At 42.3% G+C, this 25,145-nt stretch overlaps 1 protein-coding gene across 5 annotated transcripts; it reads left to right on the plus strand.

Moving 5' to 3' along the window:
• The first annotated feature begins 980 nt into the window (after nucleotides 1–980).
• TDRKH (tudor and KH domain containing) lies at nucleotides 981–24,163 on the plus strand. 5 transcript variants are annotated; one of them, XM_024762915.1, is made up of 14 exons: nucleotides 984–1,063; nucleotides 16,760–16,896; nucleotides 17,974–18,080; nucleotides 18,689–18,878; nucleotides 19,598–19,737; nucleotides 19,848–20,169; nucleotides 21,054–21,214; nucleotides 21,403–21,575; nucleotides 21,804–21,868; nucleotides 22,147–22,298; nucleotides 22,530–22,631; nucleotides 22,893–22,989; nucleotides 23,194–23,281; nucleotides 23,455–24,163. In XM_024762915.1, the coding sequence occupies exons 2-13, from the start codon at nucleotides 16,773–16,775 to the stop codon at nucleotides 23,244–23,246; spliced, it is 1,686 nt and encodes a 561-aa protein (XP_024618683.1). In that variant the 5' UTR covers nucleotides 984–1,063; nucleotides 16,760–16,772; the 3' UTR covers nucleotides 23,247–23,281; nucleotides 23,455–24,163. The 5 variants fall into 5 exon arrangements, with proteins under 5 accessions (XP_024618688.1, XP_024618683.1, XP_024618684.1 ...); XM_024762916.1 differs by having other exon boundaries at nucleotides 1,034–1,101; XM_024762917.1 differs by having other exon boundaries at nucleotides 1,058–1,126.
• Nucleotides 24,164–25,145: the final 982 nt, after the last annotated feature.

Raw genomic sequence — 25,145 nt, forward strand, 5'->3', positions numbered from 1 at the left:
AGGCCGGGAGGGGCCAAGGGCCAGCTCGCGAGGCTCCCGGCGGCTCAGAGTCCGTAGCAGGGTCCAACTGTCTCTAACGGTCCAAGGACCCAGACACCGGCTGGAATGCACTCTTCCAAAGCAAACCGCCGTCTGCAGAAACCCTCCCCTTTTCTCGCCCCCATAGAAACAGCCCGGTGACTTGTGCCTTCACGCCTGTTGTCCCGACCCGTCTCCCTTTAATCCCCAGGAAAGGGGGGGCCCCTGATGACCGCCCTACCCACAGCTCCCTTACCACAGGGTGCTCCGAACTCGGGTCCCTCTCCTGCTGCAGTGTCGGTGCTCCTCGTCTGTTCACTCCTCGACAGAGAAGTAGAGTGAGCCCCTCACTCTCTGCCGCGCAATTCCTTCCCCTTGGCTTTCTCTCCATCTCTACGAAGCCTATTTAATGTTTTCCCGCAAAAAAAAAAAAAATGTTTTCCGTGTCTCCTGAGTCCCTGTAACAGTATGGGGACCGATCGAGGCAAAAGATCGCAGAAGAAACAAGTGGCGGAGCATCGCCCATCAGGAGGCGGCTGCCCCAACGGTCAATGGGTTGTGGGGTCGCACTGGCTTTGTACAAAGGCACTAATTTTGTGCGAACGGTGTTGCGGCTAAGTGATGCCACCCCCTCGCACCTTGGGAGCGCGATTTTTCCCCACAGGCTTAGGAGATGGAAGCCTCCTCGGTAATTGGCCTAGAGATTGGCAGGGAGTACTCCGCGAGCCTCTAATTGGCTGTTTAATACTCAGCAGGTGCAATCTCAATTAACGATGTCGGCTTTCCCTGGAGCCTATTGGCTGACCTGGTGGGCCGGCTTTGAATTCCATCCGGGTAATTGGGTAGCAGCACGCAGCAGCGCCGTCGCTCAGGGGCAGCCCCCGCGAGGATTGGTTATGGGGGGGAAGACTGATTGGTCGGGCTGCGAACCGGGCATTGATTGGTGTGGGCGGGCTGTGGGGGCGGGGAAGTGGCGGCTGAAGCTAGGACCGCGGGGTTCCGAGTGGCGGTGCGAGTGAGAGGAGACGACGGCGTCAGGCTTGAGGTGTGAGGCGAAGCGCGCGACGACTGACTCGAGGAGCAGTAAAGGCGGGGACCGGGAGCGGAGGTTTGGGGAGTGAGGGAGGCTGGGCCAGGGGCGCCAGTGGCAACAAGGAGGCGGAAATGTGGGGCTTGGGAAAGGGAGGCGCCCCCGGACGAGGCGAGGGTGTGGGGAAAGCTTTACCGCACCCCGAGGCTAGTAACCGTATCCAGGGGAAATGCGCTCGTCCCGGGATTAAGCCACGACGGACCCTTGCACCAAGTGCGGGAGGGTTTGCCCCAAGCCAATCACCATCAGTTTATCAGTTTGCCTTTTATTTTCCACAGCTTTTTCTTTAATTATCTCTGATAGAATGACTATTTACAGTCATCAGAGTTAAGGGGGTTTTGTTTGTTTTTCCAACTTTCCTCTTTAGTTCTTAATACAGATAGAATCGTGGGTTTTGGCTCAAGACTCCCGTGTCAGAGCTACTCTTTCCTCAGCTTGCGAGAAGTGGGTGGAGGCTTCTTTCACGCACTGCTTTAAAAATAAATGTAGCAAGTATGAGAAAATCGAATGAGCTGCTTCAGTTCAACAAGCCGATCACCATGTTTTAGGTACTTTGTAAGTTCTGGTTGTTAGAAGATACTGGAGTGATAGATCCTTTCCCCCATGGAGCTCACTTTGTGTTTTGAAATGCATATCAGATAGTTGTTAGCAACTGTTTAATACAAATGTCAAGAAACTTCAAAGTTAGCTTTTTCTGAAAAGCGTTGTCTAGCCATATTTCTCAACCTTGAAATGACCCACATGTCTCCTCTTTACCTGGTTTCCCCTAGGAGCTATGCTCTTAAGTTCTAGTCTCCTCTTCACATTCAATTTGCAGTAATAAAATCAAATATAAGCTAGCATTTGGTACTATACAGTTATTCCCATTTCCATCATATTTCCCACTTTTATTTTTCTTAAGAGAAACTTAACAATATGAAAGGATATGTAAATTGTAAACAAAACTGTACTTGATTAATATTAATCAAGTAGATTTTCTGTGAGACATCAGCTGATAACAAAATTAGCACAGACTTCATTTGTAATATTTGAAGAGGTGTTAGTAAAATTTAGGTTTTGGTTCAAATAGAAGTCACCCGATAAATTCATCCTTGTCACAGACATTCATCTTCCTGCCTTCCTGCCACCCACACTCCCTCCACCACCAAAACATCAGTGTTATATCTCAAATGCTACCATCTACTCAAATGAGAAACCTGGTAGCCAGCTCCTTGGCTCACCCTCTAACCTTTCCATAAATCAATTGCTGGGTCTTGTGTGTTCTACCTTTGAAAACTCTCTGAACCGTCTGTCTACTTCTTTCCATCTCTGTCACTGACACCTGGACTAGCCTCTGAATTGGTCTCCCTACACCTGCTGTTGCTGCCTTCAGTTCATTCTCACTACAGACATAGCCATTAATCAAGAATTACAAGCAATGCACGTGTTATGAAGGGATGGTTGGTGTACTATGGAAACCAGTAGCAATGAAACCCAATTCAGTATAGCAGGTCATACTAGGGTCATTCTATCCTCTCTCTGAGTTGGAGAGAAATACATTTTGAGGTGTTCCAGGGACCCTTTGGAAAACCTCAAAGTTAGCTAGAGGCCAAATGAACTTTCTTTAGAATTTGATCTTTGCGAAGTTTGTCAGAAATATCAAAAAGTTTTAAAACACTTGGTCAAGTAGGATCATAGGTCACTGTGGAACAATACGTATTCACTGAATCAAAGTGACAAAGATCTCAAAGGCAAATACAGGAATGTATTTCCATTCCTCATACCTTCTTTTTCCTGAAAACACTCCTCTTTCGTTGTATACTGAAATGTTTCACTTACTCTAGTAGCTTAAATTACGTATATTAATTAGAAATCTCAGCTCTTAAAACCCTAATTTTTAATGAAAACTGAGAAGTAAGCAATTATTAACTGTCTTTTACGTTAGCATTCTGTAGATTAGCAAGCTTATAAATAGTATTTATGGTTTCCAGAAAACACGTGCTTTTTTTTGTAGTAAGTGTCTTACTGTGGCACCAAACATATTAAATAGTTTCAAATATCTTTAATTTCTTTGTAAAAGGAAGTCTGTGTTCAGTAACTAATGCTTCAGTATCTCATTTTATTTGGGAGTTATCTATTCAGTAGACTTACATCATTTAACTTAATTTAGCAAAACTCTAAAGTTTCAAATTATCGAAATCTAGAGAGTATTTTAAATAGACATTCCCAAACATAATTATTCCTAAAGAGTTTACCTAAAAGTTCTTATCTCATTTACCTCTATTTTATTTACTTAAAAGTTTCATATCAAGTTATTTTCTTGCCAGCAAACTTTGCAACAGATATAATAAGGTCTTGTTTGATTTCCAGTAAACCTAGGTACAATAAAGGTATTATACTTAATGTTGATGATTCTAAAAGTATATATTGTTAATTAAACCAACAAGCTTAAGCTAACTTTAATACCTGATATTAATTCAATACTGAATATTTCCCAGATTGTTACCGGAAAACTGGGTTCACCTCTTGGTGGCTGTCAAGCCAAAAAACACAACCAAGTCAAAGATCGGGAGAAGGAAGGATTTATTTCTTGCAGCAAGTGAGGAGAACACTGAGGATCTTTTCTAAAGCAGTGTCTCCCCAAATAGCAAAATAGGGGAAGTTTTAAGTAAGGGTACATGCATATTCATGAAGGGGTTTGGGTGGTTGAGAGTCCAAGCTTTAGTTGATTGAAGTCGGGAGGGTCAGAAAAAGTCAGCATCATCATCCCTTAGGTGCCAGTTGATCTGGTGGTTCAGTGCTTCAGGCTAATCTTTACCACTGAAACAGAACCAGGAGTCTTTACAACTGATATATTATCTTTGCCATCATTACTTCTCTTGCCTGATAAGTCATTGTTTCTGCATTGTTTAACATGTTCCCTTAAAATCATTAAACTGAGACCTGTTCAATGACAAGCATTGTGGCCAGGCTTGGATCACATAATGACTTGGGCCAAAAATGGCTTCTCTACTGTCAAGAAAACCATGCCCGGGGACCTCTTACCCTATCTGCTTACGAGATCATGTGAATCCGAAATTCCTTCCGGCCAGTTTCTTTTATATTTCTAAGTATTTATATAAGTGCTTAATTTTCTTTAAGCCAGTTAAATAGAGTTCTTGTACAAATTAATTTTGGCAATACAACACATCTACAACACACATAGATAGATAGAAACAGATACCCCATAGTTTTCATTCCAAAATTTCAACCATGTATCAGGGACAAAAATATTAAACTCATCAGTAACAAGCTGTTGGATTCAAATTGGGTTTCTGGCACATGGAACAAATCAAAGTCACCCGTTTAGATGGCTAAACCTTTTTGCTAATACTTATGGAGACACAGTTAAGATTTTGTCATTGACAAGTTCCAAATTACCTACACCCTTCCTGAAACTTGCATTTTATCTTTTTTTTAAAAAATTGAAGTATAGTTGATTTACAATGTTGTGTTAGTTTCTGGTGTACAGCAAAGTGATTCAGCTATACATATGTACACATATTCTTTTTTCATATTTTCCATTATAGTTTATTACAAGATATTGAATATAGTTCCCTGTGCTATACAGTAGGACCTTGTTTATCTATTTTACATATAGTAGCTTGTATCTGCTAATCCCAAACTCCCAATTTATCCCTCCACTACCTGCTTTCCCCTTTGGTAACCATAAGTTTGTTTTCGAAGTCTGAGTCTGTTTCTGTTTTGTACATAAGCTCGTGTCATATTTTAGATTCCACATTTAAGTGATATCGTATGTTATTTGTCTTTCTCTTTCTGACTTACTTTACTTAGTATGATGATCTCTAGGTCCATCTATGTTGCTGCAAATGGCATTATTTCATTCTTTTTTATGGCTGAGTAGTATTCCATTGTGTATATGTACCACATCTTCACTCATCTGTTGATGGACATTTAGGTTGTTTCTGTGTCTTGGCTATTGTGAATAGTGCTGCCTGTATCTTTTTGAAGTATGGTTTTCTTCTGTCCAGGAGTGGGATTGCTGGGTCATATAGTAGTTCTGTTTTTAGTTTTTTAGGAACCCCCATACTGTTCTCCATAGTGGTTATACCAATTTACATTTCCAACAGCAGTGTAGGAGGGTTCCCTTTTCTCCACACCCTCTCCAGCATTTATTGTTTGTAGACTTTTTGATGACAGCCATTCTGGCCAGTGTGAGGTGATACCTCATTGTAGTTTTGATTTGCATTTCTCTAATAATTAACAATGTTGAGCATCTTTTCATGTGCCTTTTGGCCATCTGTATGTCTTTGGAGAAATGCCTATTTAGATCTTCTGCCCATTTTTTGATAGGGGTGTTTGTTTTTTTGATATTGAGCTGCATGAGCTGTTTGTAGTATAGTCTGAAGTCAGGGATCCTGATTCCTCCAGCTCCTTTTTCTTTCTTAGGATTGCTTTGGCTATTCGGGGTCTTTTGTGTTTCCATACAAATTAAAAATTTTTTTGCACTAGTGAAAAATGCCATTGGTAATTTGATAGGGATTACATTGAATCTGTAGATTGCTTTAGGTAGTATAGTCATTTTGACAATATTGATTTTTCCAATCCAAGAACATGGTATATTTTCCCATCTGTTTGTGTCATCCTTGATTTCTTTCATCAGCGTCTTATAGTTTTCAGACTACAGGTCTTTTGCCTCCTAGGTTTATTCCTAAGTATTTTATTCTTTTTGATGTGATGGTAAATGGGATTGTTTCCTTAATTTCTCTTTCTGATCTTTCATTACTAGTATATAGAAATGCAAGAGATTTCTGTGTATTAATTTTGTATCCTGCAACTTTACCGAATTCATTGATGAGCTCTAGTAGTTTTGGGGTAGCATCTTTAGGATTTTCTATGTATAGTATCATGGCATCTGCAAACAGTGACAGTTTTACTTCTTTTCCAATTTGGATTTCTTTTTTTTTAAATGTTTTATTTATTTATTTTTTACTTATTTTTGGCTGCATTGGGTCTTCATTGCTGCATACAGACTTTCTCTAGTTGAGGCGAGCGGGGGCTACTCTGCACTGTAGCACGTGGGCTTCTCATTGCGGTGGCGTATCTTGTTGCAGAGCATGGGCTCTAGGCTCGCAGGCTTCAGTAGGTGTGGCACACGGGCTGAGGAGTTTTGGCTTTCGGGCTCTAGAGCACAGGCTCAGTAGTTGTGGCACACGGGCTGAGGAGTTTTGGCTTTCGGGCTCTAGAGCACAGGCTCAGTAGTTGTGGCACACGGGCTGAGTAGTTTTGGCTTTCGGGCTCTAGAGCACAGGCTCAGTAGTTGTGATGCATGGGCTTAGTTGCTCCACGGCATGTGGGATCCTCCTGGACAAGGGATCAAACCCATGTCCCCTGCATTGGCAGTGGGTTCTTAACCACTGTGCCACCAGGGAAGTCCCAAATTTGGATTTCTTTTATTTCTTTTTCTTCTCTGATTGCCATGGCTAGGACTTCCAGAACTATGTTGAATAAAAGTGGCAAGAGCGGACATCCCTTGTCTTGTTCCTGATCTTAGAGGACATGCTTTCAGCTTTTCACCATTTAGTACGATGTTAGCTGGGTTTGTCACATATGGCCTTTATTATGTTGAGGTAGTTTCCCTCTATGCCCCATTTCTGGAGAGTTTTTATCATAAATGGGTGTTTAATTTTATCAGAAGCATTTTGTGCTTCTTTTTGAGATGATCATATGTTGGGTTTTTTTTTTAACATCTTTACTGGAGTATAATTGCTTTACAATGGTGTTAGTTTCTGCTTTATAACAAAGTGAATCAGCTATACATATACATATATCCCCATATCCCCTCCCTCTTTCATCTCCCTCCCACCCTCCCTATCCCACCCCTCTAGGTGGATCATCTAGGTGGTTTTTAGTCTTACATTTGTTAATGTGGTGTATCACACTGAACAATTTGCAGATATTGAAAAATCCTTGCATCCCTGGAATAAATCCCACTTGATCATGGTGTATGGTCCTTTTAATGTATTGTTGGATTCAGTTTGCTAGTATTTTGTTGAGGATTTTTGTATCTATGTTCATCAGTGATACTGGTCTGTCATTTTCTTTTTTTGTGGTAGCTATGTCTGGCTTTGGTATCAGGGTGATGGTGGCCTCATAGGATGAGTTTGGAGTGTTCCTTCCTCTGCATTTTTTGGAATAGTTTCAGAAGGATAGGTCTTAACTCTACTCTAAATGTTTGATAGAATTTGCCTGTGAAGCCATGTGGTCCTGGACTTTGTTCATTGGAAGTTTTTAAATTACTGATTCAATTTCAGTACTGGTAATTGGTCTGTTCATATTTTCTATTTCTTCCTGGTTCATTCTTGGAAGACTATACCTTTCCAAGAATTTGTCCATTTCTTCTAGGTTGTCCATGTGTTGGCATATGGTTGCTTGTAGTAATCTCTTATGATACTTTGTATTTCTGTGGTGTCAGTTGTAACTTTTTTCATTTCTAATTTTATTGATTTGAGCTCTCTACCTTTTTTTCTTGATGAGTCTGGCTAAAGGTTTATCAATTTTGTTTAGCTTTTCAAAGAACCAGCTTTTAGTTTCATTGATCTTTTCTGCTGTTCATCTCTCTTTCATTTATTTCTGCCCTGATTTTTATGATTTCTTTCCTTCTACTAACTTTGGGTTTTGTTGTTCTTTCTCTAGTTGCTAGGTGTAAGGTTAGGTTGTTTGAGATTTTTCTTGTTTCCTGAGGTAGGATTGTATTGCTATAAACTTCTGTCTTAGAACTGCTTTTGCTGTGTCCCATAGATTTTGGAGCATCGTGTTTTCATTTTCATTTGTCTCTAGGTATTTTTTGATTACCTCTTTGATTTCTTCAGTGATCCATTGGTTGTTTAGTAACATATTGTTTAGCCTCCATTTGTTTGTTATTTACAGTTTTTTTTCTTGTAGCTGATTTCTAATCTCATAGCGTGATTGTTGTGGTTGGAAAAGATGCTTGATATGATTTCAGTTTTCTTAAATTTACTGGGGCTTGCTTTGTGGCCCAGTATGTGATCTATCCTGGAGAATGTTCCATGTACACTTGAATGTGTATTCTGCTGCTTTCAGATGGAATGTTCTATAAATATCAATTAAGTCCATCTGATCTAATGTATCATTTAAAGCCTGTGTTTCCTTATTGATTTTTTGTCTGGATGATCTGTCTATTGATATAAGTGGGTTGTTAAAGTCCCCCACTATTAGAGTATTACTGTCGATTTCTCCTTTTATGTCTCTTAACATTTGCTTCATATATTGAGGGACTCTTATGTTGGGTGCATATATATTTACAATTGTTATATCTTCTCCTTGGATTGATTCCTTGATCATTATGTACTGTCCTTCTTTGTCTCTTGTAAGTCTTTATTTTAAAGTCGATTTTGTCTGATATGCATATTGGCTACTCCAGCTTTCTTTTTATTTCCATTTACATGGAATACCCTTTTTCATCTCCTCACTTTCAGTCTGTACATGTCCCAAGATCTGAAGTGGGTCTGTTGTAGACAGCACATATAGGGGTCTTGTTTTTGTATCCATTCAGCCAGTCTGTGTCTTTTGGTTGGAGCATTTCATCCATTTACATTTAAAGTAATTATTGATATGTTTGTTCTTATTGCCATTTTGTTAATTGTTTTGGATTTGTTTTTGTAGGTCTTTTTTCTTTCTTTCCTCTTTTGTTCTCCTCTCTTGTAATTTAATGACTATCGTTAGTGTTGTGTTTTGATTGCTTTCTTTTGTGTGTGTGTGTGTGTCTGTGTCTATTGTAGATTATTGGTTTGTGGTTACCATAAGATTTTGATATAGCAGTCTATATATATATACAAGATTGTTTTAAGTTGCTGGTCTCTTAATTTCAAATGCATTTCCAATATCCTGCTTTTGTACTTTCCTCTTCTCATGATTGCTAGTTTTGGTATCGTATTTGTGTGTGGATGATTTCCTACATTTACTGTATGTTTGCCTTTACCAGTGAGCTTTCCCATTCATAATTTTCTTGTTTCTAGTTATGGCCTTTTCTTTTCCGCCTAGAGAAGTTCCTTTAGCATATGTTGTAAAGCTGGTTTGGTGGTGCTGAATTCTTTTAGCTTTTGCTTGTCCGTAAAGCTTTTGATTTCTCCAGATCTGAAAAGAGCCTTGCTGGGTGGAGTATTCTTGGTTGTAGGTTTTTCCTTTCATCACATTAAATATATCATGCCACTCCCTTCTGGCCTGCAGAGTTTCTGCTGAAAAATCAGCTGATAACCTTATGGGGATTCCCTTGTATGTTATTTGTTGCTTTTTTCTTGTTGGTTTTAATATTTTCTCTTTGTCTTTAATTTTTGTCAGTCTGGTTACTATATGTCTTGGTGTGTTCCTCCTTGGGTTTATCCTATATGGGACTGTCTAGGCTTCCTGGACTTGTGTGTTTCCTTTCCCATGTTAGGGGAGTTTTGGGTTTTTATCTCTTCAAATATTTTCTCAGGCCCTCTCTCTCTTTTTTCTCCTTCTGGGACCCCTGTAATGTCAATGTTGGTGCTTTTAATGTTGTCCCAGAGGTCTCTTAGACTGTCCTCATTTCTTTTCACTTTTTTTCTTTTCTCTGTTCTGTGGCAGTGATTTCCACCAATCTGTCTTCCAGCTCACTTATTCATTCTTCTGCCTCATTTATTCTGCTATTGATTCCTTCTAGTGTATTTTTCATTTCAGTTATTGTTCATCTCTGTTTGTTCTTTAAATTTTCTAGCTCTTTGTTAAATGTTTTATGTATCTTCTTGGTCTCTGCCTCCATTCTTTTTCCAAGATTGTGGATCATCTTTACTATTCATTACTCTCTTTTGTCTAACTTTCTGTGTTTGGCCTCCGTTCCTCAGGCTGCAGGATTATAGCTCCTCTTGCTTCTGGTGTCTGTCCCCTTGTGGGTGAGGTTGGTCCAGGGGCTTGTGCAGGCTTCCTGGTGGGAGGAACTGGTGCCTGTCCATTGGTGGGTGGAGCTGGGTCTTGTCCCTTTGGTGAGCAGGGCCATGTCAAGGAGTGTATTTAGAGGTGGCTGTGGAATCAGGACGACTTCAGGCAGCCTATCTGCTGATGGGTGGGGCTGTGCTCCCATCCTGTTAGTTATTTGGCCTGAGGCGTCCTAGCACTGGAGCCTGCAGGCTATGGGATGGGGCCAGGTTTCAATGCCAAAATGGTGACCTCTGGGAGAGTTCACAATGATGAATATTCACTGGGGCCTCTGCCAACAGTGTCCTTGCCCCCATAGTCAGCCACAGCCAACCTCTGCCTCCCCGGGAGACCCTCCAAGAACCACAGGTAGGTCTGGCCCAGGCTTCTATGGAGTCACTGCTTTGCCCTGGGTCCCAGTGCATGTGAAACCTTGTGTGTGCCCTCCAAGAGTATTGTTTCTGTTTCCCCCAGTCCTGTGGAGCTCCTGCACTCAAGCCCCACTGACATAGCCAAATGCACTAGGGGCTCCTCTTGATGCCATGCCCGCAGGCTGGGGAGCCTGACATGGGGCTCAGAACTCGTACTCCTGTGGGAGAACCTCTACGATATAATTATCTTCCAGTTTGTGGGTTGCCCACCTGGTGGGTATGGGATTTGATTATATCGCGAAAGCATCCCTTCTACCATCTCATTGTGGCTTCTTCTTTGTCTTTGGATGTGGAATATCTTTTTGGTAGGTTTGAATCTTTTTTGTAGATGGTTGTTCAGCAGTTAGTTGTGATTTTGGTGTTCTTGTGAGATGAGATAAGCTCAAGTCCCTTTGTTCCACCATCTTGTCTCCCCAACACCCTTTAGACTTTTTAATGATGGCCATTCTGCACAGTGTGAGGTAGTACATCATTGCAGTTTTGATTTGCGTGAAATTTGTGTTTTAAAAAGATGGTCCGGGGAATTCCCTGGCGGTCTGCGCTTCCATTGCAGGGGACCCCATTCGATCCCTGGTCAGGGAACTAAGATCCCACAAGCCACAGCAGCCCGGCCAAAAAAAGAAGAAAAAAAACAAAAAACAAAAAACGATGGTCCAGGTAAGAGTTCCTGGAGAAGATCAAATAGAATATTTGCATCTCAAAGGCATAGGAGGGGAAAGGCAAGTTCCTCCTAGGAGGACTTTGTTCCTTAAAGGCTAGATTTTTGTTTTTCAATACTTACAAGCCTCGGGAATTCCCTGGTGGTGCAGTGGTTAAGAATCCACCTGCCAGTGCAGGGGACACAGGTTCGAGCCCTGGTCCGGGAAGATCCAACATGCCGCAGAGCAACTAAGCCTGTGCACCACAGCTACTGAGCCTGCGCTCTAGAGCCCACAAGCCACAACTGTTGAAGCCCGCAAGCCACAACTACTGAAGCTCACGTGCCTAGAGCCTGTGCTCCGCAGCAAGAGAAGCCACTGCAATGAGAAGCCCGTGCACCACAACGAAGAGTAGCCCTCACTTGCCGCAACTAGAGAAAGCCCACGCACAGCAGTGAAGACCCAATGCAGTCAAAAATAAATAAAAAATTAATTTAAAAAGAAACAAGCCTCTTAATAGGTGAGGTTGGGGAGTGGTGAAAGGTTTGGTGGGTTTTGTATTGTTTCTGGAGCCACATCTCTGTTCCTGTAAAGAGTAGAATTTTAAAACAAGGACAGTTGTTTTTAATTCCTCAAAGAATTGGGTGGCTACCTCAATGAAAGGACTGACATACCCATTCACCTCTGTTGGAATTTTACGTTCCCTCATTTAGCTTAGGGGACAAGGACCCCCCCCAGTAAAATTCCTGTCAGGCTCTGAATATCAGCTATGGTCAGTTTAGTCAGACTGGTGGACTCCCATCTTGGTAATCCATTTACAAACACTTTTGAGGATCCTTCCTGGGTTTAAGAAATTCTTTAACTACGGCCTACAGCCTCAGATGGTCCCATTTCTTTTTCTTTTTTTTTTTGAAGTATAGTTGATTTACAATGTTGTGCCTATCTCTGCTGCACAGCAAAGTGGCTCAGCTTTACACATATATATTCTTTTTTTAATATTCTTTTCCATTATGGTTTATCCCAGAAGATACTGTTTATCCATTCTAAATGTAATAGTATGCATCTACCAGCCCCAAATTCCCAGCCCATCCCTTTCCCTCCCTCTCTCTCCTGGCCTTGGCAACCATGAGTCTGATCTCTATGTCTGTGAGTCTGTTTCTGTTTTGTAGATATGTTCATTTGTGCCATATTTTAGATTCCACATATAAGTGATATCATATGGTATTTGTCTTTGTGTTTCTGACTTACTTCACTTAGTATGATAATCTCTTGGTCTGTCCATGTTGCTGCAGATGGCATTATTTCGTTCTTTTTTATGGCTGAGTAGTATTCCATTGTATATATGTACCATATCTTCTTTATCCATTCATCTGTCGACGGACATTTAGGTTATTTCCATGTCTTGGGTATTGTGAATAGTGCTGCTATGAACATAGGGATGCAAGTATCTTTTTGAATTATAGTTTTGTCCAGGTACATGCCCAGGAGTGGGATTGCTGGATCATATGGTAATTCTATTTTTAGTTTTCTGAGGAGCCTCCATACTGTTTTCCATAGTGGCTGCACCAACTTACATTCCTCAGGTGGTCCCGTTTCTAAAGGTAACCATTTAATAGTGTCTTCAGAGTAGAAAGGCAATTCAGATAGAGGATTACTAGAATGAGTACTCAAAAGGAGGATAGAGGGGAGCAGTAGTTAAAGTTTTAGGTACCATTAATCTTTCATTAGCCTTCTACAACAATTCTTTCAATGAGGCTATTTTGAAATTTTGGAGCTTTTTGGGGCTTCTGCATATCAATTAAAATGGGTACAATAGTTTAAGATGAGAGCTCTCTAAAATTTTAACAATTTAGAAGTTTTTCCAATTCAGAGGATCCAAAGCTTCAAAAAGCTAGCCCTATACAAATATTTCTCCCTGCTAACCTAATTTGTAAGAGAGAAACTCTTACCACTGTTTCCAGTAGACCCTGCAGGCAGACATCCAGGAGACTGCCAGCTTTAACTGCATGCAAAAAAATCAGTTTGGGAATGCAAAAAGAGAACCCAATCTTGGCCATTTCAGGGTGGGGTTTCCTCTAATTTCCAATTAAGTACTTGCAAGCATACATAAACCCAGCTGGTATTCCCATAGGTGGGTGGCTGTCTGCACAGGAGCTGTTTGGCCTTTGAGGCACGATTTCCCATTATTAATTTGGTAACCTAATTCGATATGAGATATGATCTGAACAGTGTTAGGGGGACAGTGTGGTGGATCAAATGTGTGCTGCTTCTGACTCTAGCTCCAGTAGAGAGAGGAGGCCAAAGGGCAGAGAAAATTTTTTATGTTTAAATTATCCTTGACTTGCCTTAGAATATGAAATTTTATTTCATCACATGTGATTTTTTTTCCTTTTTTTTCTTGTGGTACGCGGGCCTCTCACTGTTATGGCCTCTCCTGTTGTGGAGGACAGGCTCCGGACACGCAGGCCCAGCAGCCATGGCTCACGGGCCCAGCCGATCTGCGGCATGTGGGATCTTCCCGGACCGGGGCATGAACCCACGTCCCCTGCATCGGCAGGCGGACCCTCAACCACTGCGCCACCAGGGAAGCCCACGTGTGATTTATTAAAGTGAAAAACAGAATGGTTGTAAGTGTATTGATGGGCTAGGGAGTAAGACTATGAAGACGGAAGTGACATGTGTCAGAGCGAGAATACTTAAGAGGGTACATCCTGTTCCCCTCGTAGGGGTAGGTTTAGAATATAAGGCTGTGAAGATGGTAGGCAGAGATTAGATTATAAAGAACCTTTCATGGCACTGAGCTTACATATAGGCAGGAGAGTTGCTGAAGAATAAGAGGATGTGTATTCATTCAACAAATTATTATTGACCAAATATTTATTGAGTGGCTACTGTGTGCTAAGTACTCAGGAACAAAACAAAACAAAAAAATTCCTGCCTTTGGGGAGTTAACTTTCTAATGGGGAGACAATCAAAGTGAATACCTTCCAGATTATTATAATGACTGACTTTTAATCATAGTGAAATGGAAAACTGTGGAAGGATTTGAGCAGATGAATAGCATTATTTGACTTACTCCAGCTGTTGTGTTGGGAATAAACTGGACAATGGCAAAAGCAGGGACATAAGCAGTTGCAATAATCTAGACAAGAGATAATGGTGGTTTAGATATGGTGGTCATAGCAGTGGAGAGGTTAAAAAGTGGTCAGATTCTGGATAATTTGAAAGTAGGACAAATAGGATTTGCTGACAGGATGGATGTGCTGTTTGAGGGGAAGAAGAGTAAGATTTTTAGCCTGAGGAGCTGAAAGAATGGAGTTGCCATTAACTGAGATGGCAAAGACTACAGGAAGAGGGTGAGATCAGGAGCTAGGTGTTGCACCTGTTAGGTTTGAGATGCCTATTAAACATCAAATGGAGACATCTCATAGGCAGTTGGATAAACAGACCTGGAGTTCATGGGAATGGTTCTAACTAGATCTGTGAATTTGGGGATTAAATCAGCATATAGATGAGGTTTAAAGCCAAGACTGACTGAGACTTGATGAACTCCCCAGAGAAGTGAGGTAGAACAAAGAGGGCAAAGGACAGAGCCCTGGGGCACTCCAGTGTTTAGAGGTTAGAAAAAGGAGTGGGAACCAGCAAAACAGACTGATGGAGCAGCAAGAAAGGGAGAAGGAAAACCAGGAAAGAGTGATGTGAAGCCAAGGGAAGAAAGTGTCAGAGAAGAGGGAGTCGCCAGCTGTGCCAGACCCTGGGAGGGGTGGGGGCTAAAGGGAGGACTGAGAATTGGATTCAGCAAGTCCAAGTCACAGCAAGTCCAAGACTGAGAATTGGATTCAGCAAGTCCAAGTCACTGGTGACCTTGACAAGAGCAGTAAGAGTGGATTCGAGAAGAGAAATCGAACACAGAAGTATTGACGCTCTTTGAGTTTTCTTATAAAAGGAAGGGAAGAAATGCATTGTATTTAGAGGAGTAAGTGGAATTGAGAAAGGATTTTCTTTAAGAAAGGAGAAATAATAGCATGTTTGTCTGCTGATAGAAAGATTCAGTAGAGAGGAAAACATTAATGATGCAGGATAAGGAAGGAGAGCAACATTTATATGGAGCAGAGATAGTTCATCAATGGCCACAGGAAAGAAGATAGAATATTTAGGCACAGATGGAGATAGGTGGGTCAGTTTGGAAGTTAATATTTTCTCTGAATGCTTTACTTTCTTAGTGAAATAGGAAGCAAAGACATCAGTTGAGAGGGAGGATGGAGAAGGAAGCACTAGAGGTTTGAGAAGAGGCGGTATGAAATAATTGGGAGGGTGAGAAAGTACATGGAATAAGGAAATAGAGTGAGGGACATATTGAAATATGCTAGGCAGGGCTCCCCTGGTGGCGCAGTGGTTGAGAACCCGCCTGCCAATGCAGGGGATACGGGTTCGAGCCCTGGTCCCGGAGGATCCCACATGCCGCAGAGCAACTGGGCCCGTGCGCCACAACTGCTGAGCCTGCGCTCTAGAGCCCGCGAGCTACAACTACTGAGCCCACACGCCACAACGACTGAAGCCCATGTGCCATAACTACTGAAGCCTTCGCGCCTAGAGCCCGTGCTCCGCAACAGGAGAGGCCACCGTGATGGGAGGCCCGCGTACCGCAACGAGGAGTGGCCCCCGCTCACTGCAACTAGAGAGAGCCCATGCGCAGCAATGAAGACCCAACACAGCCAAAAATAAATAAATAAAATAAATTTAATAAATAAATTAAAAAAATATATATGCTAGGCAGCAAAATGAATATACAGCGTCAGAGAGAGACTAACAGCAAGAAGGGCATTGCAGTGGTCTAAATAAGATTTGATGAGCTTCTGAATCAATTCAGGTACAATATTGGGCTCATTAGCGTATAGGTAGTAGTTCAAGCTTCAAGTATGGATAAAATTGCCCAAAGAGAGCAGACTGACAATAGCAATGGATAGAGGCCACTGGAAGACAAGCTCAAAACTCAGAAGACTCCTCCAGGTAAACAGGAAGAACCATGGGAAAGAGGGCACAGAGGTAAGATTAGTTAAGGCTTATATATGCCATCTAGGTTGATTACTTGGGAAGTTATAGTTTTGATGAAGGAACAGGAGAGAACCCCATTTCACTGTTAGATGAGGAGTAAGTAGAAATACGGAGTACAGATAGTAAATAGACCACACTTGCAAGAAAGAAAAGTAGAAGTAGCAAAGCCCGAAACTAGGCCTGGAAAGCCATTCCTTGCAGAGACAACAGCTTCTGGAAAGACCAGGAGGTATAGAAGTGCACATATAAGGAATTTTAAATAGTTTGATATGAAAACTAAATTTTTAAAAATATTTGATTCATTTAATTTTTTGTTCCTTTGTCTTTTAAAACTGATCAGTGTATAGTTCTCTTTGGGGGAATTGGGGAGGGAGAAGTAACCTTCTATTTAGTTGTATGTATATATGTCCCTTAGCTAACTTTAAAAAACAAAAATACCGAGACTTTCACATGAAGTAGACTTTGAGACTGCTCAAGCTCTTGAAATGGGAAATTCGGCAGTAATATTCTTCTTAATGTTGTAATGTGTTCCCATTCTCTACCTGTCATAAAAGTTGTATGAAAGCTCCTTTTCCTTCATTTGCTTATTTTAGGAGGCAGCAGAAAATGTCCACTGAACGGACTTCTTGGACAAGTTTGTCCACTATTCAGAAAATAGCACTGGGCCTCGGGATCCCAGCCAGTGCAGTGGTTGCCTATATCCTATACCGCAGATATAGGGAAAGCAGAGGTATGTGAATCCATGACTGTACATATGGAAATGTTTAAACTATGTTCTGGCATTGTTAAATTGAAATGAAAACTTTCCTTCCAGACTGGGTATCATTTGTTGGGATGTAATTGGCTTTCTCTGAGGGATCTTTTTTTTTTTAATAAATTCATTTATTTTTTATTTTTGGCTGCATTGGGTCTTCGTTGCTACGCGCGGGCTTTCTCTAGTTGCGGCGAGCGGGGGCTCCTCTTCGTTGTGGTGCACGGGCTTCTCATTGCGGTGGCTTCTCTTGTTGCAGAGCATGGGCTCTAGGTGCGTGGGCTCCAGTAGTTGTGGCTCGCGGGCTCTAGAGCTCAGGCTCAGTAGTTGTGACACATGGACTTAGTTGCTCCGCAGCATGTGGGATCTTCCCAGACCAGGGCTCGAACCCGCATCCCCTGCATTGGCAGGTGGATTCTTAACCACTGCACCACCAGGGAAGTCCCTGTGAGGGATCTTTGAAACAAAGTTTTTTCTCTTCTATGTTAATGTGAAGCTAGTCTGTGAAATAAAGAACTCATTTTATAATTCTTTTGATCTCTTCCCTTCAGCAACACCAGCACTACAATGGGTTCTTTCTTTCTCCTTTTCTTATACCCATACACTTGTTTATATTTTCCTTCTATTGTTAGAAGGCTAACTGTCCGGTCCAGTTTCCCCACAGGTTGGACCTAGAGAGTAGAACCTAGAGAAATGATTTACGTACAGACGAGAGAAATTCTGAACCTAGTGGGCTCCTCAGGCAACTTCTAGCCTTCATTCTTCTCCAGGAGTCCTGTCTTGGGGGAAGTAGTTTGCCCAGAATCCATCACTCCTTCCTTGCAGAACCAAATGACTTTTCGTGTTTTAGCATATGAAAACAGTAGCCCAGAGAGAATGCCCATCTTCTGGTCTTTCAGGACCTTTTAATTCCCACTCAGATGCTACTTCTCCTTCTCTTTATGGTTGAGATCCTCAGTTTATCTCTTGCATCCACATCTCTTTGATAGCTAGATTCAGGGGAGGGCAGGTAGTAGCTTTGGGTATTATCTAAGTATGATCTGACGATCTATGCAGAAGAGCGGCTGACGTTTGTTGGGGAGGATGACATCGAGATAGAGATGCGAGTCCCCCAGGAGGCTGTGAAGCTCATCATTGGCCGGCAAGGAGCCAATATTAAACAGGTAACTGTGTGAGCAGGCAACGGCTTTCCCAGGGATTGATTCTGCTTTCCCTTCTTTGCCCCCATACCATAAAACCCACTCACACTATGTATATTTTAAACAGAAAAAATACAGGAACTTATTAGGTAACTGCTATTTTCCTTCTAGAGATGAGTACTTCTCCCTAGAGAATGGGTGACTTAACTTGAAATGGGGATTTTTAATTGGATGATTCTCAGCCTGGTATAGCTTGAATCATTCCTTTCTACTATGGAATTATGAACTCTCATTAATTGACAGTAACTAATTGCTCCCTGATTCTTTTTACCATCTCCTGTTGTTCAGTTGGAATGTCAATGAAATAAAATAATTGATTCTCTAATCCATATTAGGGGGAAAGAGTGTTCTAAACACAGAGAAACTGTTTTGGATTAACTGCTATTTGGGGTTACCTTTGTCTCTAATCTCCTTCCATAAGTACACGTAATTGAGGACTGCTTATAGCACCCTGATTTCACTGATTACTGTGTCCAGTTCCGTCTATCTCCAGGGTTAGGTTTAGAGTATCCTTAGCTGACCCAGATGAGAGCTCGTCCAGAGTGTACTACCACATATCCTTTTCTCTGCAGCTACGAAAACAGACAGGTGCTCGGATCGATGTGGACACAGAGGATGTAGGAGATGAGCGGGTGCTGCTTATCAGTGGTTTTCCTGTTCAGGTGTGCAAGGCCAAAGCAGCAATTCATCAGATCCTGACTGAGAGTACCCCAGTGTCTGAGCAGCTCTCAGTTCCCCAGAGATCTGTGGGCAGAATCATAGGTACCACTGGACAGCTTCCTCTGCTGTTTCCTTTTTTGTTTACCTTTGCCTTTCTTTCACACCTTCCCAAGGGTTTCTCCTGACCTACTTCGCTTCACCTTGCTGAGAAAAAAAGGCAGGGACATTGAGACCAGAGCTTTACTTTTTTACAGAAGTAAAATCAGTGGTAAAGCAAAACTCATTATCTCAAGAAGTTGTATGATCTGAACCTTACAAATAGGTTCCAGAAGGGTTCAGGTAAATGTATTTACCTCAGATTTTTAAAGGGTAGCTAAGGATGCTCATTTTATCCCAAATCTTTCAAGACAGTGCTCTAGAAAGCACCTATTATGCCTTCCCATGGAGCATTCCTTACGCTGCTGGCAGAGGCAGAGAAATGTCCTGTCCCTGGTCCAGTGTTTCACACACCGTGTAGGGTGTCTTCTAATGAAGTGGGAATGTAAAGTATGCCGAGTGGCCAAAAAATGCAAGTGACATGACCACATTAACCTAGCCAATGTGTAGAATTTAAATAAAATGGATAGAGCAAATAATCCAGTATTCCCCTTAGTATAGTACAGATTTCAGTAGCTCCTGCTTTCCATTCACTATCTTCCATTCTGTTTAGTTTGAAAATGAGAACTGACTCTCCCCTCCTAGTATGTACAAAACAGTGGTGTCTCTAGTAGTTAAGGTTACTGAGGAGGGAAGGACAGGTTTTTATGTATTATTCAATGCAGGGAGAGGCGGCGAGACAATTCGTTCTATCTGTAAGGCCTCGGGAGCCAAAATAAACTGTGACAAAGAATCAGAGGGGACATTGCTACTATCAAGACTTATAAAAATCTCAGGAACACAGAAGGAGGTGGCAGCAGCTAAGGCAAGTAGCTGATAGATTTGAATTGTATCTAAGAGTGAGAAGAACACTTTACTCCATCCCAGGTCAATATCTGGCCACGTAGATATCATCCCTTGTCTTATTTTCCACAGCATTTGATACTGGAGAAAGTTTCAGAAGATGAAGAACTTAGGAAGAGAATTGCTCATTCTGCAGAAACCAGAGTCCCACGGAAGCAGCCAATCAGCATAAGAAGAGAGGAAGTGACAGAGCCAGCTGGGGCTGGAAAGCCAGCTTTATGGAAAAACACTGGCACTAGCTTGGAGCAGGCTGCACCTCTGGCAGTTCCTCCCCGCAAAGGAGGTGGCGACACGTCTGTTGTAGGACCAGAAGAGCGTTCCTGCAGGAAACCTAATGATGACAACCTTCAGAAGTTTGGAGCCCAGACCAGTCCAGAGACATCCATGTTTGAAAGTATGTAAGAAAGAGGGAACCCATGAGCCATATGGAAGATAGAAAAAGTGGCTTAGATAACCCAAAATGGGAAACAATTTTTAAAAAATTCTATTTTCTGGACTACACTTACAAGTCTTTAATCACAGATAGGACTTTCTGGCAGTATTTTACTTGGGATTAGTACTAAGCACAAATACTTTTTTTCTGAATACAAACCAGCGAATAATTTTAGAAAACAATATAGAAATATGCTAGTTCACAGGAAACTAGTCTGTGCGTAATAGATCAAATAATTGAATTACATGGTATTCTTACTCCAGACCTGTTTATTTAAATAAGTAAAATACTGAGTCCAGTTTTTTTCCTGAATCATTACTGTTTTTAAAAATCTACCCCATTCAAGAAGAATAAAAAGGCTGTGGGCAGTTTCTTCTATGTATAGGTACTAGGATGGGCAGGGAAGACCAGGGTCCCTAAGAGGTTCATAGACTTGTCCAGGGTCACATAATGAGTCAGTGGTAGAAAGGGATGTGGAACAGGCCCACATCTGTCCATGTATCTTCTCCCTGGTCCATGCTGCAGCTAGCATATGGGGATTTCCCTTCATTATAACTGGTGGCTGATTTGAATACGTGGCAGATGACTAAGAATGTGACCGAACTCTTATTACTCAGATACATAGAAAGGAACAGAACATAGCTTAGTATTTTTCTTCAGGATGTTCTTGTATGATGCATCTAGTTGTCACTCTAGCCATTTTTAAATGGTGGTAGCCACTGGGTATTTGTACCTCTCACCCTCCTGATGCAGTCTTCCCATTTCAACCAGAGATGATTCTAATAATGGTCACCATATTAGGTAATAATGATTCTGCAGCTTAACTTGCTTATCCCTGTGGTTAGTCCCCAGTCCAGACTTCAGTTTCCATGCTGATGAATTCCTAGAAGTCTATGTCTCTGCCTCTGAACATCCTAACCACTTCTGGATCCAAATCGTTGGCTCCCGCAGCCTGCAACTGGATAAGCTTGTCAGGGAGATGACCCAGCACTATGAAAATAGTCTGGTGAGTTGCCATAGGGACAGGGCAGGGGTTTGATGGAAAGCGGGCATATCTTTTTCATTGTGACATATTCTCTTCCCTTTTCTGTGGAGCAGCGGCTTGTTCTTCCTTCCTTCTGGTATCCACGGTTTATTTTTTAGCCTACCCCTTCCTAACTCTGCCCTCTCCTGCCTCCTCATCCCCTTGTGTAGCCTGAAGACTTGACTGTGCATGTAGGAGACATTGTCGCAGCACCTTTACCTACAAATGGTTCATGGTATCGAGCCCGGGTCCTTGGCACCTTGGAGAATGGGAACCTGGACCTCTACTTCGTTGACTTTGGAGATAATGGATATTGTCCACTGAGAGACCTCAGGGTGCTCAGGTCAGCGTGGGGGACAGGCTGGAGTCAGGCTGGAGTCTCACTTACTGACTCAGTCCTGGCCGTAGGGTGGTGAGCTGTTGGCACTTATCACCAGGGGGAGTTGGAAGAGAACCTCTACAGTGCTCAGATGATTATCATCTTCTGCAGGACTAACTGCTGTCTAGAAGCCAGGAATATAAGAAGGCCCTTCTGGCACCAGGATTCTAATTTCAATTTCTTTCATTTTAGGAGTGACTTCCTAAGCCTTCCATTTCAAGCAATAGAGTGTAGTCTGGCACGGATAGCCCCCTCAGGTAAATTAGTCCTATTACCTATTGACTTTGCCTCCATATAGAATAACTTTCATAGAGCACGTGGGAGGGAGTCTCACATTCCCAGGCTTTTTGAGTTCTGGGGGCTCAGGTGCCTTTTCATCACCAGTGCTAGAAAGCAACAGTCAGAAACGTGCCTGGCAGTCAGACATAGGTGCCTTTTGAAGTAGACAAAGGTAGTTCCAGTTTTCCTCCAGGACATAATCCCACCCCCGTCAGCACTGACCCCTTCTTAGGCTCTCTCTACGATTTTTTATGAGGTGAACAATGGGAAGAGGAAGCTTTGGATGAGTTTGACAGACTCACTCACTGTGCTGGGTGGAAGCCCCTGGTGGCCAAGATCTCTAGCTACGTCCAGTCTGGGATCTCAACTTGGCCCAAGATCCACTTATACGACACTAGCGATGGGAAGGTAAGACTGAGGTTCACACGTTGCTCACTGTCTCTTCAGTGTATTTATAGCCTCATTTACATTTTCTCTCCCAGAAACCCTTATTTGATGACATTCCTAACTCATAAGATCCTGCTTACTGAACCACCAAAGGAATTTTTTAAAGTATCAATCCTAGCTCTTCTGCCCTATTTCCTCTGATTTGCCCTTCCTTCAGAGAGAACATCATTCCCTTTTCATCTTTCTTCTCAGAAACTTGATATTGGGTTAGAATTAGTTCGTAAAGGATACGCAGTTGAGCTTCCTGAAGACATGGAAGAAAACAGAGCCATCCCAGTAACGTTGCACAATGTGGTGAGTGAGCTCTGTAGTCATTCAGGGTGCTGCTTTGGGGCAAATCTGGTGCCTTGAGACAAGAGGGCTTCTAGTCGTGCATAAGAGTTTGTAGAGCGTTCTCTTCCCTTAAGGACTCTGAGTTGCTCCGCTAGTTGGTCAGAGAAGACCTTGTGTGCCTCAGCAGCCAAACCGGATTCTGTGAGCAAAATGACGGGGCGGCTTCTCCTTTCCCACCAGCCAAACACATTCTTCCTTTTTCTCTTGTTTTCATCCCTTCAGGCCACAGAAACAGATGTCTCTCTCCGCAGCACGGTCACTGAGACCAAGAAGAGCCCTGGAGAGATGGCACATACCCTGTCCTGCCTCAGTTTATTAGGTACAAACAGCATTTTCTCCCTAGAGCATCTCTGGAAGTTACCATTTCTTAATCAGCCTCTCCAACTAGGGAGGTTGTTAAGACTTACCTCTTAACCAAGGTGGTCATCGAGCACCAAGAAGCCCATGTTTTTCCCTGAGCCTCAGTGGCAGTGCCTGCTAAATTAGGGCAGTGTCTAACTTTATCCTCATTTCCGCTAAATAGAAGCTGCCTCTGTGTCTGGTGATGATAACCTTGAAGATGACTACGTAGTCTGAAGTCACCTTCAGTTGCCTCAGCCATCCGCTTTGCGGTAAGTAGAGCTATCATCTCTGTGTAGCAACAGGAAAGTAATGAGGGTGACAACAGGGGCCTTGCCTCTTCCCCATAGCCCATCTTACCACTCCTTCTCTGCAGCTGCTTTCCTGTAGCTTTACTTTCAGACTGAGCCCTTTCAAGCTTTTTGTGTCTTTGTGTCTTTGGCAGGATTTGGCATAAGATTTGGTGCCTGGAGAGAGGAGCCTGTGATAGAGATCAGTGCAGTTCTTCCTTCATTATATACACGATCTGGCTTGCTGTGGACCAAATGCATTTGCTCCTGGACTACCAGAAAGTGTGAGGGGTGGAGGGAGACAAACACATGCCCCTACTCCCCCGCCACCCCTGTGCCACTTCCGGTGTTTGAGTCCTGCTGCGCTACTTCCAGCCTGCTCAGTGTGCAGCTAGCTCCCCTCGACCACTCACAAAGCACACCACTGCTAGGCTGTGTCCTTTGGAGGCTGGGAAACAGCCAGGGTTTGGTTATTGGAAATGATGATTCTGCAGACTCCTGACTCACCTCATCAGGTGACTGGTTAAGGAGAGTTTCTTAAGTGGTGAACTCAAAGACTGCAGTTGAGTCAGGAGGCAAAGGCAAAACTCAGCATTATTATATTGAAAAGCCTCAGGAAGTGGGAAGAGGATACTGCCTCCCAGCCTCAACTGCTGATATGTTATTGGAGACAAGATTTTTGAAACAGTGCTCCAACTATTTCCCAGTAAACTTTGGTTAAAATACAAGTAGACAAGGAGAGAGGTGACTCAGGAAATATTCTAAATTGCTGGTATAGTATCTATAATATATATGTATACACACGCAGCCATAGAGCTCATGTAGCTGTTCAAATCATTTGGGGTTCCTTTGCTGAATAAAGTTCTCAAGAAAATTGTTTAAAACTAAATGCTGGTTGAATCACAAGGTGGAAACAAGTCTGTGGGTATCTTGTGAACTGAAATCTGGTGAAAATTGCCAAACACCTCACACAGAGGGGCCCATCTATGAAACATCTGTCCCTCTCACGCACAGATCATATTCTTGCCGTAAAGCAACTTCAGAATTAATCATTCACTAAGACCCCACCTAAAAGGAGTAGACTAGGATTCTAGAAACACGGGTTCTAGGGATAGATCTTTGCTGTGAACTTATGGGGCCTGTTTCCTTATAGCATCTCTCCGTTTCTGACAGTATTTTGAGGATCCAGTGAGAACTGTGAAGGTATTTGGAAGTAATGTGGGTGGTAGAATGATGACAAATGAACTTTTTTTTTTTTTTTAAAGATCAGCAAGGTAAAGTAGAAGACTTAAAACTAGTATGTGAGGATATCATATGCAGGATTTTTTAAATCTAGGAATTAGTGACGTCCACCCCTATACACATGGTAACTATATTTTCCCATAGACACAATTTTCAAATTTTATTGTCTTAGAAAAGTCTCAGTACCGAGTAGCAGAAAGGCTTCAGTGAAGGAGCATCTCTGAGTAGCTTGGGTAGTCCCACAGGAATCAGTGAAGGGCTGCCATTGATATGACATTTCAGACCTTGGCTGCACTCACTCAGTGAAGCAGGCTCGGCCCTGGAATTGGAGCTGCCAGTTAGTCTGCAGTTTCCTGGAGGCCAGTTAGTCTGCAGTTTCCTCAGCCTTTACGCCTTTTTTTTTTTTGGAATATTTATTTTTTTAATTGAAGTGTAGTTGATTTACACTGTTGTGCCAATCTCTGCTGTATAGCAGAGTGACTCAGTTATACACATAGAGACATTCTTTTTTTATATATTCTCTGCCATTATGGTTTATTACAGGATATTGAATATAGTTCCCTGTGCTATCAGTAGGACCTTCTTATCAGCCTTTACTCTTGAG

This window comes from Neophocaena asiaeorientalis, unplaced genomic scaffold (assembly GCF_003031525.2).
Source record: "Neophocaena asiaeorientalis asiaeorientalis breed wild unplaced genomic scaffold, Neophocaena_asiaeorientalis_V1.1 scaffold167, whole genome shotgun sequence".
Taxonomy (NCBI): domain Eukaryota; kingdom Metazoa; phylum Chordata; class Mammalia; order Artiodactyla; family Phocoenidae; genus Neophocaena; species Neophocaena asiaeorientalis.

Bases quoted from the DNA above. Each gene is read 5' to 3' on its own strand.
- TDRKH (XM_024762915.1), top strand. From the start codon at position 16,773: ATGTCCACTGAACGGACTTCTTGGACAAGTTTGTCCACTATTCAGAAA. The intron at 21,576-21,803 runs GTCAGCGTGGGG...CTTTCATTTTAG, and splicing joins AGAGACCTCAGGGTGCTCAG to GAGTGACTTCCTAAGCCTTC. The intron at 22,299-22,529 runs GTAAGACTGAGG...CTTTCTTCTCAG, and splicing joins ACGACACTAGCGATGGGAAG to AAACTTGATATTGGGTTAGA.